Source organism: Peromyscus maniculatus, chromosome 15, assembly GCF_049852395.1.
Source record: "Peromyscus maniculatus bairdii isolate BWxNUB_F1_BW_parent chromosome 15, HU_Pman_BW_mat_3.1, whole genome shotgun sequence".
In the NCBI taxonomy this organism is placed as follows: domain Eukaryota; kingdom Metazoa; phylum Chordata; class Mammalia; order Rodentia; family Cricetidae; genus Peromyscus; species Peromyscus maniculatus.
The window spans coordinates 43,050,152-43,064,783 of NC_134866.1; the positions used below are offsets into that span (position 1 = coordinate 43,050,152).

General features: G+C 41.3%; 1 protein-coding gene across 7 annotated transcripts in view; it reads left to right on the forward strand.

Moving 5' to 3' along the window:
* The window catches only part of Ddx4 (DEAD-box helicase 4), an 80,377-nt gene that overhangs the window by 14,729 nt on the left and 51,016 nt on the right, over positions 1–14,632 (forward strand). Inside the window, exons 2-5 of one of the 7 annotated variants that reach the window (XM_076551884.1) lie at positions 862–938; positions 6,454–6,540; positions 13,761–13,811; positions 14,422–14,479. In XM_076551884.1, coding sequence (XP_076407999.1) covers positions 924–938; positions 6,454–6,540; positions 13,761–13,811; positions 14,422–14,479 — 211 coding nt within the window. In that variant the 5' untranslated portion in view covers positions 862–923. The other 6 variants (XM_042261556.2, XM_042261558.2, XM_076551886.1 and 3 more) reach the window with 6 other exon arrangements.

Consider the following 14,632-nt stretch of genomic DNA (forward strand, 5'->3'; position numbering starts at 1 on the left):
CCCAGAAACTATTCAGATAATAACCAGTATAGGTGGATGCTCTGTTGCTGTGATAAAATGCCATGACCAAAAACTGACTATGAAAGAAGGAGTTTATTGTTATTGTTTTTTACTAAACCAAGCTAAGGTGGGGCATTCAAAAGTAAGAATAAGCCTCTGCGTGTGATTTATTTGGGAGCTGGGTGGCAGGCCCCCCAAAAGAATAAAAAAGAGTAAAAACTCCCAATAACAGAACCTATAGACAGGCTATTTGAAAATACACTGAAGAGAGAAAAATGAAGAGGATGAAATACACTTAGGATAACTTTGGTGTAGTGGGTAGCTGTTCCAGCTTTGACCTTGAAACACTGCCCCTAGTGTGGCAGGAAGTAACTGCCACACCTGCCTATGACCTGCCCCAGGGGTGTGGCCAAGAGGAGACCCCTTAAGACCCGAGATGTGTATGTGTTCGATCTCTTAGCTCCTCATGGTCCTGGAGGCTGGATTTGCAGACCAAGTCAGAGTTCCCCAGAGAACTACGCTGGACTGTACCTCATCTTTCTCAGATCGACCCCTTATTGGTTGTAAGTTACACCTGAAATAAACCTCTTTTAATTACCAGATAAACTATGTGGAATTGCCTCGTTAATTATAACAATACTTTGGGACAACATCAAAAGGGCAAATAGGTTACTGGGGATCTGAAAGGGACTTGAAAATCCAAAGGAGTTAATTGATGGAGCGACAGTCAGGTTCCAGTTCTGCGGTGGACTATGTGTCCAGTTTTCATGACCCATCTCCATGAATCTGGATTGGCCTTGTGACTTTCTCATACCAATCAACTGAATGAAACAAATATGATGTTTTAACTTTTTATGCTAGGTCTGAAGAACTATTGTCCTGGTCTCTTGGAGTGATGTCCATGGCATGTCTGTCCATTTAAAATGCTGGCATTGGAGGTGAGCAACAACCTTATAGAGTGACTGAGATTATCCAACAACCTTCAAATCTCAAAGCTGTCACTTGTAGAGAAATACATTTGACCAGCACACAATTGTTCTGACCATTCCAGCCATCAGATGCTGGAGTTAAAAAAAAAAAAGTCACATTGGATGTTTAAACAAACTGATATTGGGGGCTGTGGATATACTCAGTGGTAGAGAGCTTGCCTGGTACCCTCAATTATCTAGGTTCAAACTCTGACAATGCCAAAGAGAGAGAGAGAGAGAGAGAGAGAGAGAGAGAGAGAGAGAGAGAGAGAGAGAGAGGCTGATATTAAACTCTAAGATGATCCAAGTTCCAATCAACATTTGAACATTATCCTATAAGATGGTATGCTGAGCCCTCTCAATGCATATAACCAAGAGAGCATTTTTGTAAGCCAATACTTTGCAATCGTTTGTTATATAGTAAAAGGTAACAAGAAGAGGGTTGTGAAGTGTGGTAAAGATAGTGTTTTCCAGGGTTCCTCATTGCATAGTTCTTATTTTCTTCTTATATTTGGGAAAACATTGTGGTACACACCTTAGGGACTTATTGTTCTTCCCCCAGTTTTCCCCTAAAGCTGAATTCTCAGCCAAATGCTGGTGATGTCCCCTCTGTTCCAAAGCTTCAATCTTTTAGTCTTTACCTTATTTTAAAGCTTTGTTATTGCATTTATTTATTCTGTGGGGTATGTGTGTGAGAGGATGGGGGCTGGTGTGTGTGTGTGTGTGTGTGTGTGTGTGTGTGTGTGTGTGTGTGTGTGTGTGTGTGTGTGTTCAGGCCATGGCACACATGTGGAGGTCAGAGGACACCTTGTGGAAATCAGTTCTCTCTTTCCCTCATGTGGGTTCCAGGATCAACTTCAAGTCCAGGTGCCATCTCACTGGCCTTTGATTTATTAGTATTTGATTTTGGCTTTTGAAGCTGGATGTTATGTTGCACAGGTTGGCCTTGAACTAACCATGCAACTGAGCTCCTGATCCTCCTGCCTGTGCCTCTCAAGTAATGGTTACAGGTATGTGCCACTGGACCTAGCAGTGGCAACCCTTCAATCTCAGAGAGCAGACAAAAGGATTCATTTCAGGTCCAGGTTCACAGATAGGAGCTGTTTGTTAATGCATTACTGCTCTTAAGATGAAATACTTTTTTAAAAAAAGTGCAGGATTACTGATTAGTGGTAACATTCACACATCCTCTTTCTATTGCTGCTCGGGACACAGAAGAAGCCGGCTTTCTTTGTTCTTTGAGGCAGATAGTATCCAGTGGGAATGGAAAGATCAACACCCCAGTGTTCTGTGTTTCCTAGAACCTGTTCACCAAATTCTGCAGTTCAATGATGACTCTCCATTTTGTGGTAAAGGGCCAGAAATGGCTGTTAGTGTGAGGAAGGTTGTCCAAGAGACCCTGACCTAGAATTTGGCTTTTCTTTTTCGTTCAACTTTAGCTTTCATTACACACTTGTAACAGCACTAGGGCTACCAACATCATGGAGGAGGGCCTGGACCAGGTAGGACCCCTCAGAAACACTGCTCACACAAGACCCATTTCTGAGCCACAATAGTGATTAACTCATTACCAGGAACAGATAGTGCCGATAAATCTCATCCATATTAAGTACTTGGCAAGTTAAATAATGAACCAGGAAGTTGCTAAGTAAGCACAGAATGGGAACAGGTGTTGATGAAATGTCTTTAAGTGGAGAAACCCCACTAGAGAGCAGCTCCCCAGATCCTGAGTCTTCATCCGTACCAGTGTCTCCCACACTTTAGCTACCTGAATATCATCTTCATGTTGCTTCTTCACTGTTTCCCTATTATTATATATCTAAGTTTTTCCTCAGATGAATAAAAATTTAAAAAGGATGCATTAATTTAGCCTCATTCTAAGCATTTACATCTCTAAAAACATGCTTGGTGTGCTAGATATAGTTTTAAATACATGACAAATAATAAGTTTAAGAGCACAAAATGACTATCAAAATGGAAAGTGTTCATGAATTGCTTAATGATTGTTAGTGGTGTATACCACAGTCTGGTAAACATTGCCTTACAAAAAATACATATTCTCCTCCTCTCGCCCCACTCCATCTTTTTGGAGACAAGGGTCACTCTGTAGCCAAGGATGACCTAGAGCTTACTATGTAGCCCAGACGACCTTCAGGCCTGGAGGGACCCCCTGCCTTACTCTCCCATGCAGTGGGATTCTAACCACAAACTACCACACATGGCAAGAAATTGTATCTTTTAAAGCCCTGCTTGTGTGGACAGCCCGTCCATTAAATGCGTTACTGATGTTTTGCTAACAAGATGGTTTCTGGAAGATGCTGTACCCCTTGCACCTCCATTTTGTGATGCTACATAGTTCTAATATTTGGTATTTGACTTATATCTCTGTGCAGAGCTTGAAATTCTACAATAATTATAGTGCCCAAGGATGCACATCTCTTTTCTATACTTGAGGTGACCCACTTTTGGCCTGCTGGTGTGTTAAAAGAAAGCTTTAGCAGTTTTGCTAGGCTGCTAAGCCACACGCAGCACACATCAACAACAAAAAACGTCACTAAGATAATGTGAAGATAATACTGAGAACATAAAAATACCGAAATGTGGGGTCTCGTCATTCATAAAAACTTGGAGAACTTAGTGCCTCTTTCTAAAGCGTGGAAGTCTTACCTATAAGCTTTACTTGGAAATATTTACATTTCAAACTGAAATAGAAAGTAATAAAAAAGTGGAGGAAGACATTCTGTTACTTTATTATAGGAGAGTTGGAGACATTGGAGAAGGTATGTATGGTTGAGGATTTCCTTCCACTTAGCTTTCTTTTGAGGAAATCCTTTGAGGAAAGAGACTAAAAGCTTGAAATTCTACTCACCTCTTTTCATTACCTTTCTCTCCACTAGCCTGTCCCTCGAAACCAGCTAGTTTCATAGTACCTAGCATAACCCCTGGCATTAGTCCATGCTAGTTTAATTCTTCTTTAACAAATAAGCGAACACTTGCCTTTCCCCTGCCTTGCAGTGTATCACTGCCACCCTGTCAGAAGGAACCAGAAAACAGAACACACTGGCTTCACTTTTTGCCCACAAAGGGGGATAGTGGAGTAGAGCTGGGCAATATCAAGGAGCAAATGTTTAGTGAATAATGTTTGCTCTATATCTGTTTATGTTCACTTGTGAGTTATATTTTTATCTTTAGCTCAAAACTGCATTAGAGTTCTCATCAGAATCACCAATTAAAAACTAGAGCTTCCATATATAAAAAGCTATTTCTTTGCAATAACTTAAAGAATAGAACCTGTTCACTCCAAAAGTGAATAACAAATAATTTTTGTTTAAAAACATGTTCATTTTAGAAAGTTTGTTCACATTTTAAATGACAGCTATATTAGAGGATATAGTGATCTGGCCTTTCTTAAATGTGGCATAGTCTGGCAGGCTCCATCTAGTGCTCACTAGATAAACGCTAACATCTTTTTTGGTGCTGAAACAGAAACGTGGTTCTAGGAAAGTTTAAAGCAAGCTCAAGCTAGAGTGCTTCTCTCTTACATCTATCATCTTGTATTAGGACTTAAGTTCCTGACAGATATCTAGACATTTCTTCAAAGATTCAGAGAAAGGAAAATGATAGAAAACAAAAACGAGAACTGTGCTTTACATACATTTCATTGTTATGCTTTTGGGGGGACTGGGAAAAACATTGAAAGATTTTCCTTCTAGAGAGACGAGGAATGGACAGAGTTAGAATATGTAGTTAATGAGTGCTCTAAATACTGGCAACTGCCCTCATGGATGTGATGGGGTAAACCTCCTCTTTTCTGCTTGAGGGGCTGTTTTCTTCCCATTAGACTAGCTTTCTTGACAACTCCAAGATGAAATCGCATCCTCGCCTTTTTTTTTGTTTTTGTTTTTGTTTTTCGAGACAGGGTTTCTCTATGTAGCTTTGCGCCTTTCCTGGGACTCACTTGGTAGCCCAGGCTGGCCTCGAACTCACAGAGATCCGCCTGCCTCTGCCTCCCGAGTGCTGGGATTAAAGGTGTGCGCCACCAATGCCTGGCGCCTTTTTTTTAATGGGGAGGAAAAAGACAAGCATCAGTTTCAGTAGAGGAGTGGAGGCAAGTGTATTCGTCAAATACAAAGAGAGAGCTTCAGACATTTAGACCCAGCAGGGCCAGGCCAGGCACCGTGGGAGGTCAAGAGAGGGCCTAGCAGCAAGGATGGAGGAGGGCATCTGCGTGGCTCCCATCTTGAAAAACTTTCCTGGGAGAAAATGGAGCTGAGGAGCCCCTGGGGGGGTGGGGGGGTGGGGGTCCCAGGAGACGGGGAAGACGCAGTGGGTGGCAGGCCCAGGGGCAGCCCGCCCCCGCAGGGCCTAACAGGCCGCACTGCCCAGTGGGTGGGTGGGTGGGAAGCCTCGGCTTCATCCAGGGCCCAGAACGTGCGCCCCCCCCCCCTCCGTGGGGCGGGAAGCCGCGCGGGTCCGCGGGCGCTGATTGGCTGGCGGGCCCGGTTGCCTGGTGCTCTTTGTTGTCCGCCCCCCCCCCCCCACCTCCCCGCGCACTCGACGCAGTCGGCGTCGTCGTCCGCACGCACGTGCAGCCGTTTAAGCCGCGCCGGCGGCCGCGAGGAGCCCAGGAAGCCCGGAGCGGGGAGGTGAGTGGGCTCGGCGGCGGCCTTGCCCTCGTCTCGGCCGTCGGTCATGGACGCCCGAGCCAGGCCCGGCGGCCTCCGGGGGTGCCGAGTCGGGCCAGAGCCGGGGGCCCCCCCGGGCCGGCGTGCGGTTTGAGGCCGGCCTCGCGGGCCCTCTTCGGTCCCGACCTGCGGCTCGGCTGTGCTGGGTGGCGCCGGTGGGAGCTCACACTTGGGGTCCCCCGCAGGGGAGGGAGGCCCAGGCGGCCGTCTCTGCCCAGCCCCTGGGCGGCCGTTTTCCAGGAGAAACGGTGTTTGACGGCGCCCCCGGGAAGCTCGACGCCCTAGGTCGAGGGGATTTGGGCCGCCACCTTCCCGACGACGACGTCCTCCCCGTCCCGTCCGGTCTCCCGGGCCTCCGCACATCCTGTGTTATCTTTGAAGGGACGCAAAGGGGAATTAACCTGGACGGTGGTGGCAGACACTGCCTGCCCAGCCACCCCGGGAGGCAGCCAGCCCTTTGGGGATCCCTTGCGGGAGAGCAGACAGATTTTTTGGGCAAACCTAGGCATTGCTGGGGACCTGGGGATTGCTTGAATGATTCACCTAGGCTGTGAAAGATTTAAAAAAAATGCTGGTTCTATCACCTGTAGGCGATAGGCAAAAAGGCTTTTGGGGAAGATGATCACATTAGTCTAATAGCTGCAAGTGGTGTGTAGGGACAAAAAGATAATTGATAGTATATCAGTGCCTTGTGCTTCGTTTACTATGTCTTTCTCCAACACCACAGCCCCATAATTGAAAGATAACTATTCTGACGTGACCGTGGCCGAAAATGTATATATATATATGTATTTTTAAAGGAACCTGTAGCTACCATGGGAGATGAAGATTGGGAAGCGGAAATCCTCAAACCTCACGTGTCTGCCTACGTTCCTGTATTTGAGAAGGTAATGAAACTCGCAGTGTAGAGCCATTAAATGCTGTGGATTTTTATCAGTGAAAAGTCAAACTGCTGAGGAAGTTCTAAATTATCATACCCTGTTTAGTATTTATCTGCATGTGATCTTTATTAACTGTTTTATGGGGAATGAGAAAAGCAGGCCAAGCTTCAAATTGAATAATGGTATTTTGATAATCACAAGCAAAAGCTGTAATATCACCAGTGTAATTCAAATCTCAGTGCTTTAGGACTTACAGGTGAACACAAGCTTGTACAAATGTGCTTGAAAGTCTTGACAGATAACTTGTATAGAAAAAGTTGAAAGTAATGGTTTGAAAAGTAAGGAGCTCAATGAGAATATATTAGGCTATAAAATATTAGATTTTTTTCTGAATGGTATTGGGGAGTTAAAATTGTAACTCAATGAGCTTTGGGTTTATATATATATATATATATATATATATATATATATATATATATAATTTCACACAAATAATTTATTACTATTATTACTATTATTATTATTATTGGAATGTACTTTCTAAGATAACTGTTTTTGGCCAGGCTCTGGTGGTGCACACCTTTAATTCCAGCACCTGGGAGGCAGAGGCAGGCAAATCTCTTGAATTCAAGTCCAGCCTGGCCTACAGAGAGAATCCAGGACAGCCAGGGCTACACAGAGAAACCCTGTCTTGAAAAACCAAAAACCAAACCAACCAAACAAACACCCCCCCCTTTTTTTTTTGGCAGAAGCTCCCTCACATTTAGAAGTTCCATTTGTGTGTATATCAGTTCTGATTATAAGTGATGTCTTTATGGAAATGCTTATTTTATACAAAAATAAAATATTCAGTGTTTTGATTTAGTTGGGTTGATTGATATGTGGACTTTGAATTCAGATACCCCAAATAATAATCTGAATGTATAATATTTTTTGGATTGAAACTTCTTTTAGCACTAGCAGCTTTAGTGTTTACACACACACACACACACACACACACACACACACACACGTACGTATATACACACACACTGTTTTTTTTGTTTTTGTTTCTCTCTGTAGTCATGGCTGTCCTAGAACTAGTTCTGTAGACCAGGATGGCCTTGAACTCACAGAGATCTGCCTGGCTCTGCCTCCTGAGCAATTAAAGATGAGTGTCACCACTGCCTGGGTTAGTGTGTCATATTTATTATTTATTTACTTATTTAAATAATTTATTTTTATTTTATGTGCATTGGTGTTTTGCCTGCATATATACCTGTATGAGGGTGTTGAGTCACTTCGAACTGAAGTTACAGCTGCCATGTGGGTGCTGGGAATTGAACCTGGGTCCTTTGGAAGAGCAATCAGTGCTCTCAACTGCTGAGCCATCTCTCCAGCCCTATAGTTCTCTCTGCATCATAAAAACATAACATTTTTGTAGATAGAGGCAAGTTACCTAAAAGTTTTGCTGTCTCATTAAATTTTTAGTATTTGTTTTTCAGAAATAATTTACATAGTTTTAATGATGTGCATAACAATATTTTTGATTTTTTACTTCAACACCAATTATGATTTCTTAAAAATAATATTTTACAGTAATATGAAATTTTGTCAAAAGAATGTACCGTAATGTAATTTTCTTTGGCTTTTTAAGATAGTCATAGTTTTTCCTTATCTTATTATCATTAGTATCCACAGCTGTGTTTAATTTGGGATTTTTTTTTTTCCAGAAATGGTCAGAGGACATTTAATGGCTTATTGTTCCTTCTGGTTCTTAATAGATTCATGATAAAAATTTAATTTACTGACACAGGCTCTGTTGTACTGGATTTTGTAAGTCATCTGTCTGATTTTCCTTTTCTTCAAGATTTTCATTGTCATGAAATGTTCTGTAAACAGCATTCTGCACTGTGGAATGTGTTGTGTATATTTATTGCCCTGGGTTCCTGAAGGTGAATGGTGCTTAAATTTCTACCCCCTCCCTTCTTTCCCTCCTCCCCTCCTCCCTTGTCTTTACCCTCTAAATGCAGGGATTATAGGCATGGGCCATCGAATCTGGAAGGTGGTTAGATCTTTCAAATACACCTTTTTGGAGTCTGTACTTTTAAGTAATATAACCATGTCTCTTGACATCGAGAATACTGAGTTGATAATTCTATCTTATGATTTAATATCGTTGTATGGAGCCAGTTTGTAGTAAGTTTCTTATTCTTGTCTTCAAACTTGACACTTGGTGCTGGTTTTACAATTTAGTGACTTGGCTTAGTTAACCTGAAGGAACATAATACAATCCATAGCTTTGTTGGCCTTCCTTGTTTGAGTAAAAAATGCAGATGATAAGGATAAGTAATATTCTTATGGAGGAAAATCCTAAGGTCTTTTATTCAGAATTTTTTAAAGACACTATTTTGAGTGTTCCCAGTGAATTTTTATTTCCATTTTGAATTTAGTGGTTTTAAAATAATCTTGTGCTAATATCATTGTATCTGTGATCAGATTTTTTAATGAGCATTCTTTGAGGTATAATAATATATACTTTGAAATATTAGGGCAGTGTTCTGATAGCTCTTGGAACTTCTTTTTTTTTTTTTAAAGATTTATTTATTTATTATATACACAGAAGAGGGCACCAGATCTCATTACAGATGGTTGTGAGCTACCATGTGGGTGCTGGGAATTGAACTCAGGACCTCTGGAAGAACAGTCAGGGCTCTTAACCTCTGAGCCATCTTTCCAGCCCCGGAACTTCTAAAATCTAGATTTGGAAGTAAACGTTCCACCTAAGGATAGAATAAAAGATGTGATTGTTAGTTAATTGTCCGTGTTGTGCTCTTACCCTGCAAGAAAATGTCACGAAACACAACAGGATCCGCTAATAAGAGTTTTATTAAAGATAAAGGGACAGAGAGTGCGCAGGCCTGTGGGAGAGACGTGGGTGGAGAAGAAGGAACCGGGAACATGGCGCTGTATTTTAAAGGCTGGGCGTGCACAGGTCACGTCACTACTCCATGAATGTGCATAGATCACATGGCCACGTTGCGCGCTTACGTCGCCATGGAATGTCACAGATCCTGGTCAAGCAAGACGCCTTGACCCGGAAATGGCTATCTTGACCTGGAACTGGCTAGGCGGAAGTGTCCAGATCCACCGGGCATCCTGGTTATGAGAGACGCCCTGACTCGGAAATGGCTATCCTGACCTGGAACTGGCTAGGCAGAAGTGTCCACCGGTGACTGTGGGGGTGTGTAGTGAACCCTTCAATTATGAAAAGCTGTTTAGCAATGTAGTCCAGAAGTCAGTTGTTACACATTTGTACATTGTTGGCATATTGGGATGAGTGTATTAGATATTCACTTTGATTGCTGTACTGTGATGCTTTTTGTTAACTAAGAGTAATTCTGAATAGTGATCATTTCTGTGTAAGGCCTATTTGTCTTTTGGGTACATTTTAGGATAAACTCCTGAAAATTAAAGTGGAAATAGATTGAGTTAATCTCTCCATAATTGTAATGTTATTAAGCAGTAATAGCAGTTAGTAATAGTTGATGAAATAAATATGTAGATGACATCTCAGACTTAACAGTAAGAATATAGGTAAACAGAACTGTATTCATTTAATGATATTTGTAGCTACACTGAGAGAATATGGGTCACATATTTTCAAGTTTCTATATTGGTGTGTTTGGGTGGCTTAGGAGACAACAAATGGTTTTTAGCTGGTTGTTCTAAAAGCAAATGAATAACATGACCTATGATTCAACATATTTTTACTTAATCCTGTGTGCTATAAATAGTGTTGAACATGATAAAATACTTTCTTTCAAAGACATTGTATTTTAGGAGACAGAATAAACACATTCGAGAAACAACTACCTACCTGGCCAAAAGAGCCATAAAAACAGAGAAGTGTGAGTCTGTTATGTTGGGGTAGGTTTAGATCAAGGGAGAGGGATGGCTTCCTAGAGGCACCGACTTGTGAACTGAAGATCAGGAGTCTGCAGGACAGCAGGTGAGAAGGTCCCAGGAGGGACAACAGCACATTAGGACATCAGGAAGGCAGGTGTGTTAGCTTTAGATCTCCACTGTCACAAGTCACCATCAAATGGGCAATGTGAAACAACAGTTTGTTCTCATTGTCCTTGGAGCCAGGAGTCAGAGATCAAAGTGTCTAGAGAGCTGCCCTCCTTTTGGAGGTTCTAAGAGAGAATCTTTGGAGCTTCTAGTATCTGTTGCAAGTAGACAGTCCTCGGCTGGGGCTCGTGTCACTCACCCAGCTCCTGCCACCTCTGTGTGTATGTGCATGTGTGTGTGTTCCCTTTACCTCTCTCTTAATGACACTTGGGCTGACAAATGAGGGCTCAGATGAATATTCTGTATCAAAATCCTTTATTAGATCTGTTATGATCCACTTTTAAATAAGGTATTTATTAACTCCAAGGATTAGTGGCATACATGGGATATAGAGTACACCCTAGCTGAGAAGCTGTTGGCAGCTAGGGTGGCAGCTAGGGCAGAGGGAGAGTCAGTTTTTTTTCAGGGGTGCAGGCCCTCAGAGACTACTTATGCATATGCTGGCTAAACTAAGTAAGTGGACTCAGGGCTTTGTAAAAATCACAAGAAGTTGGGAGGGAGAAGTGGTGTGGGTACAGAGGAGGAATTGAAGGAGAGGGAATGAGGATTAGGTTTGATCAGACATCATGGGCATGTATGAAATTCTCAAAAAATAAATTCCAGGATTAGGACTTGGTCTATGGGTATCCATTATACAGCTTGGATAGCCAGTATGGCCAAAGCATAATGAGTTAAGAGAGTGGTGCAAACAAGTCAGAGAAGGAGGGAAAAGGAAGAGGAACTGAAAGTAATTAGGCATGCATGCTTGGTAGGACTGAATGGGATGGATTTAGGTCATGAAGGAAAGAACTTAAGAATGATGAGTAGGTTTTATAACTTAAACTACTAAATTGATGATTTGCTGTTTCCTGAAATGGGGTTTCTATGGAGGGTGAACAAGTTTGGGAAGGAAAAATGAGAAGTCTGTATTTTCTATGTTCAATGCCTTCTATGCCTATGAAAGCTTAGATGCATAAGGATGGCATCCAGTAAAACATATATCGATGGAACATACATACATGTGGAATAGATATGGAACGTGTGTGTGTGTGCGCGCGTGTGCACGCCTGTATATGTGTATGGTGTGTTCCTTAGATGGATTACACCCATACCTAAAAGTTGAATGATTATCTCTGTATTAGAGCTTGGGGAAAATCAGGTAGAGTAAGAGTGTAATGGAGACCAGATATAGAGTTGCACATCTTAGGTCCCAACTCCCAAACCCTCAAATGGCAGTGCCACTGACAGTGTCCAAAGGGCTGAGCTCAGACTGGACTCTTGACAGGGTGAACAGAAGGATTGGTAGTGCAGATAGATAGATAGAAGCTTAACATTGAGCATTCCCCAGAACTGGTGAAACGGGTTTCTGCCTGTCAGGAGTAGCTACTTTAGCTCAGTATTAGCACATACCTGTCACACATATCTGAGCCCCATGCTAGCCTTCTGGCTCTTTGGGTATCTATTAGCAGTACCTTGTAATGCATGTCAAAGCCTCCCTGGGAGCCCGCAACTCCCTCCCCACTCCCTTAAACTTCCAGGCTGTTCCAGTTTACAGCTTCATGTTGTAATAAAATGGACCACTACCATTTATCAGTAAAGTTTTTGCTCTGTTTGACTGATAGCACCCTGTCCATTGGTAAGGCTGGTTGGATAATTCTTGTTTTGGTATCTGGTAGCTATAAATGTGAGCTTTTTATTATAGCAGTTTTCTAGGGCATTTGAGGGACATTGTTGTTTTTGTTCTTAATGACAGCTTTGGAAAATATCTGGATGATTGCTGAGCTATATAAGAGTTTTGAAAGTCACTTTAGTGTCTTTTATGGGAGAAATTTTAGGAAAGTGTTGCCTGAAGATAGCCGTCTTGGTGCACTCTCTTCAACTTTGGCACACACTTGGAAGAACTTATCTGAAGGAAGACTGTGACTTGAATGTGATCATTTGACTACAATAATACCTATAAGTAGATATACCTATAATACCTAAAGTGTAGGTCGCTTCATTCTTAAATTATTTGTGTTGAATTTCAGAGCTATAATCTGAAAGTTTTTTTCCTTAGAGGAAGCTTACATAAGAAATAAAGGTGCTGGAATGGAGAAAAAAATTACTTAAATTGTCATTAACACAGAGAAACCCTGAGAAATACTGGAAGGTTCAAAGGTTACCTTGGTATTTAGTTATTGATTTTGTAACCCAAGTTGAATCTCCTAAGCCCATTGATTAGTATAATACTGCCACATAATGCACGTGCATCTACAGCAGAGTTGTTAGACTAGAAACAGGAACAGTGAGTATTTGAGGGCATTGGTAATCTTCAACTACTGCTTACTCAGGTTAATTGAAATTACTCACAAGTATTTTGACCCAATAGCTGGTGATTCACCCACTTCATTGAACTTGAAATATAGCCCCAGAATTCATATAGTTTTCATAAAGGAGTATTCTTTCAAGTCAGTTCTTTAAGTATAGATATATTATTTTAGTTTAGTTGAATTATTTATACAATAGTAGTGCTTCTTAAAACATTTTTTGAGACAAAATCTTCTTAGTAGCCCAAGTTGGCCTCAATCTCTCTATCTTCCTGTCTTAGCATCCTGAGTGCTAGCATGCCTAGTCACAGTGAAAGTTTTAAAGTAAGTATGTTAACTGTGAACCTGCCTTCTGATAACTTTGTCCTGTGTTATACTTTAGCTTGTAGCATTGGTAAGTTCTGTGAAATGCTGAGCTCTGCAAACAATATTGTGTGTTGTCATTGGTTTATTTACTTAATAACAGTTTATACTTTCAGGTATGTGGGTCAGCAAACCCTTCATTTAAAGTACTAGACAGTGAATGATTTACATGTTGTAGGTTTTAGTCTCATCCATAGCTTGGCTATTGCAGCTACTGATATAGTCATAGATTAATGAATCACTGTGCTCCATTAAATTGTTTATAGAAATGGGTAGCCCACCAGTTTTGGCCCATGGCTGTAGTTTATTATTTCATAATTCCAAGTGATAATTTCATATCACACCTATAATACTAAGGTTATGTCTTAGAAAAACTAGTGAGGCTACATCTAGTGACCTAGAAAACTTACTGTTACCATGGTTTTGATGCAGTTCTACAGTAGTGTCTTCTTCCTTTCACTGCAGGTTTGCTGTTCACGATTTCAGTTACCAGTAGATAGCAGTGGGGTGAAAATAGTAAGTGGGGAATTTCGGAAGTAAATAATTGGTATTTAAATTGCATGTCATTCTGAGTAGCATGTTAAAACTTGCCATCACCTCCCTTTGTCTTGCCCAGAGAGTGAGTCATCCCTTTGTCTGGTATATCCATGCTGTATACACTACCTTTCTGGCGTGAGTTTGTGACCCATGATCACCTGACATATGTCAGAGGGTCACTAGTAGCTCAGTCTTACATTAGAATGTTTCTGTCCTCCGCCTCACTTGATCTCATTATATGGGCATACGTCAGAGCACAAGGGAGGTGAATAAAGAACAATACGAGTTTTTACAGTCTGCTACCGTAATTGTTTGATTTTCTTACTGTGCCAAATCCATAAACCTTACCATAGGCATACATGTATAAGAAAAAGTATCTCATGTATTTGTGTGTATGAGAGAGGGAAGAAGAAGTGAGGTGAAGAGAGAAAGAGACAGTGTATGAATGGAGATACTAGTCCTGGTTTCAGGCACGGAGGGTCTTAGAGTTTATTTCTCATGAAAAAGGAAGGGACTGTAATTTTCTGTTTGTGAAATAGATGACATGTTCTTATTATTAGAGTTGAAAACGTGGTTTTCTTTCTTACAGGATAAATACTCTTCTGGAGCAAATGGAGACACTTTTAACAGGTCTTCAGTTTCATCAGGTATGTGTTAAGGCAAGATGGCTTTTTTTTTTTTTGAGGTTAAAGGTTTTGTATAATACTTAAGGAGTAGACTGATAGATATAGAGAGTTTTTTAATTTTCTAGTGAGGATTTATTCTAGTTTGGATATTTTAGATAGGGAAACTCATATCTA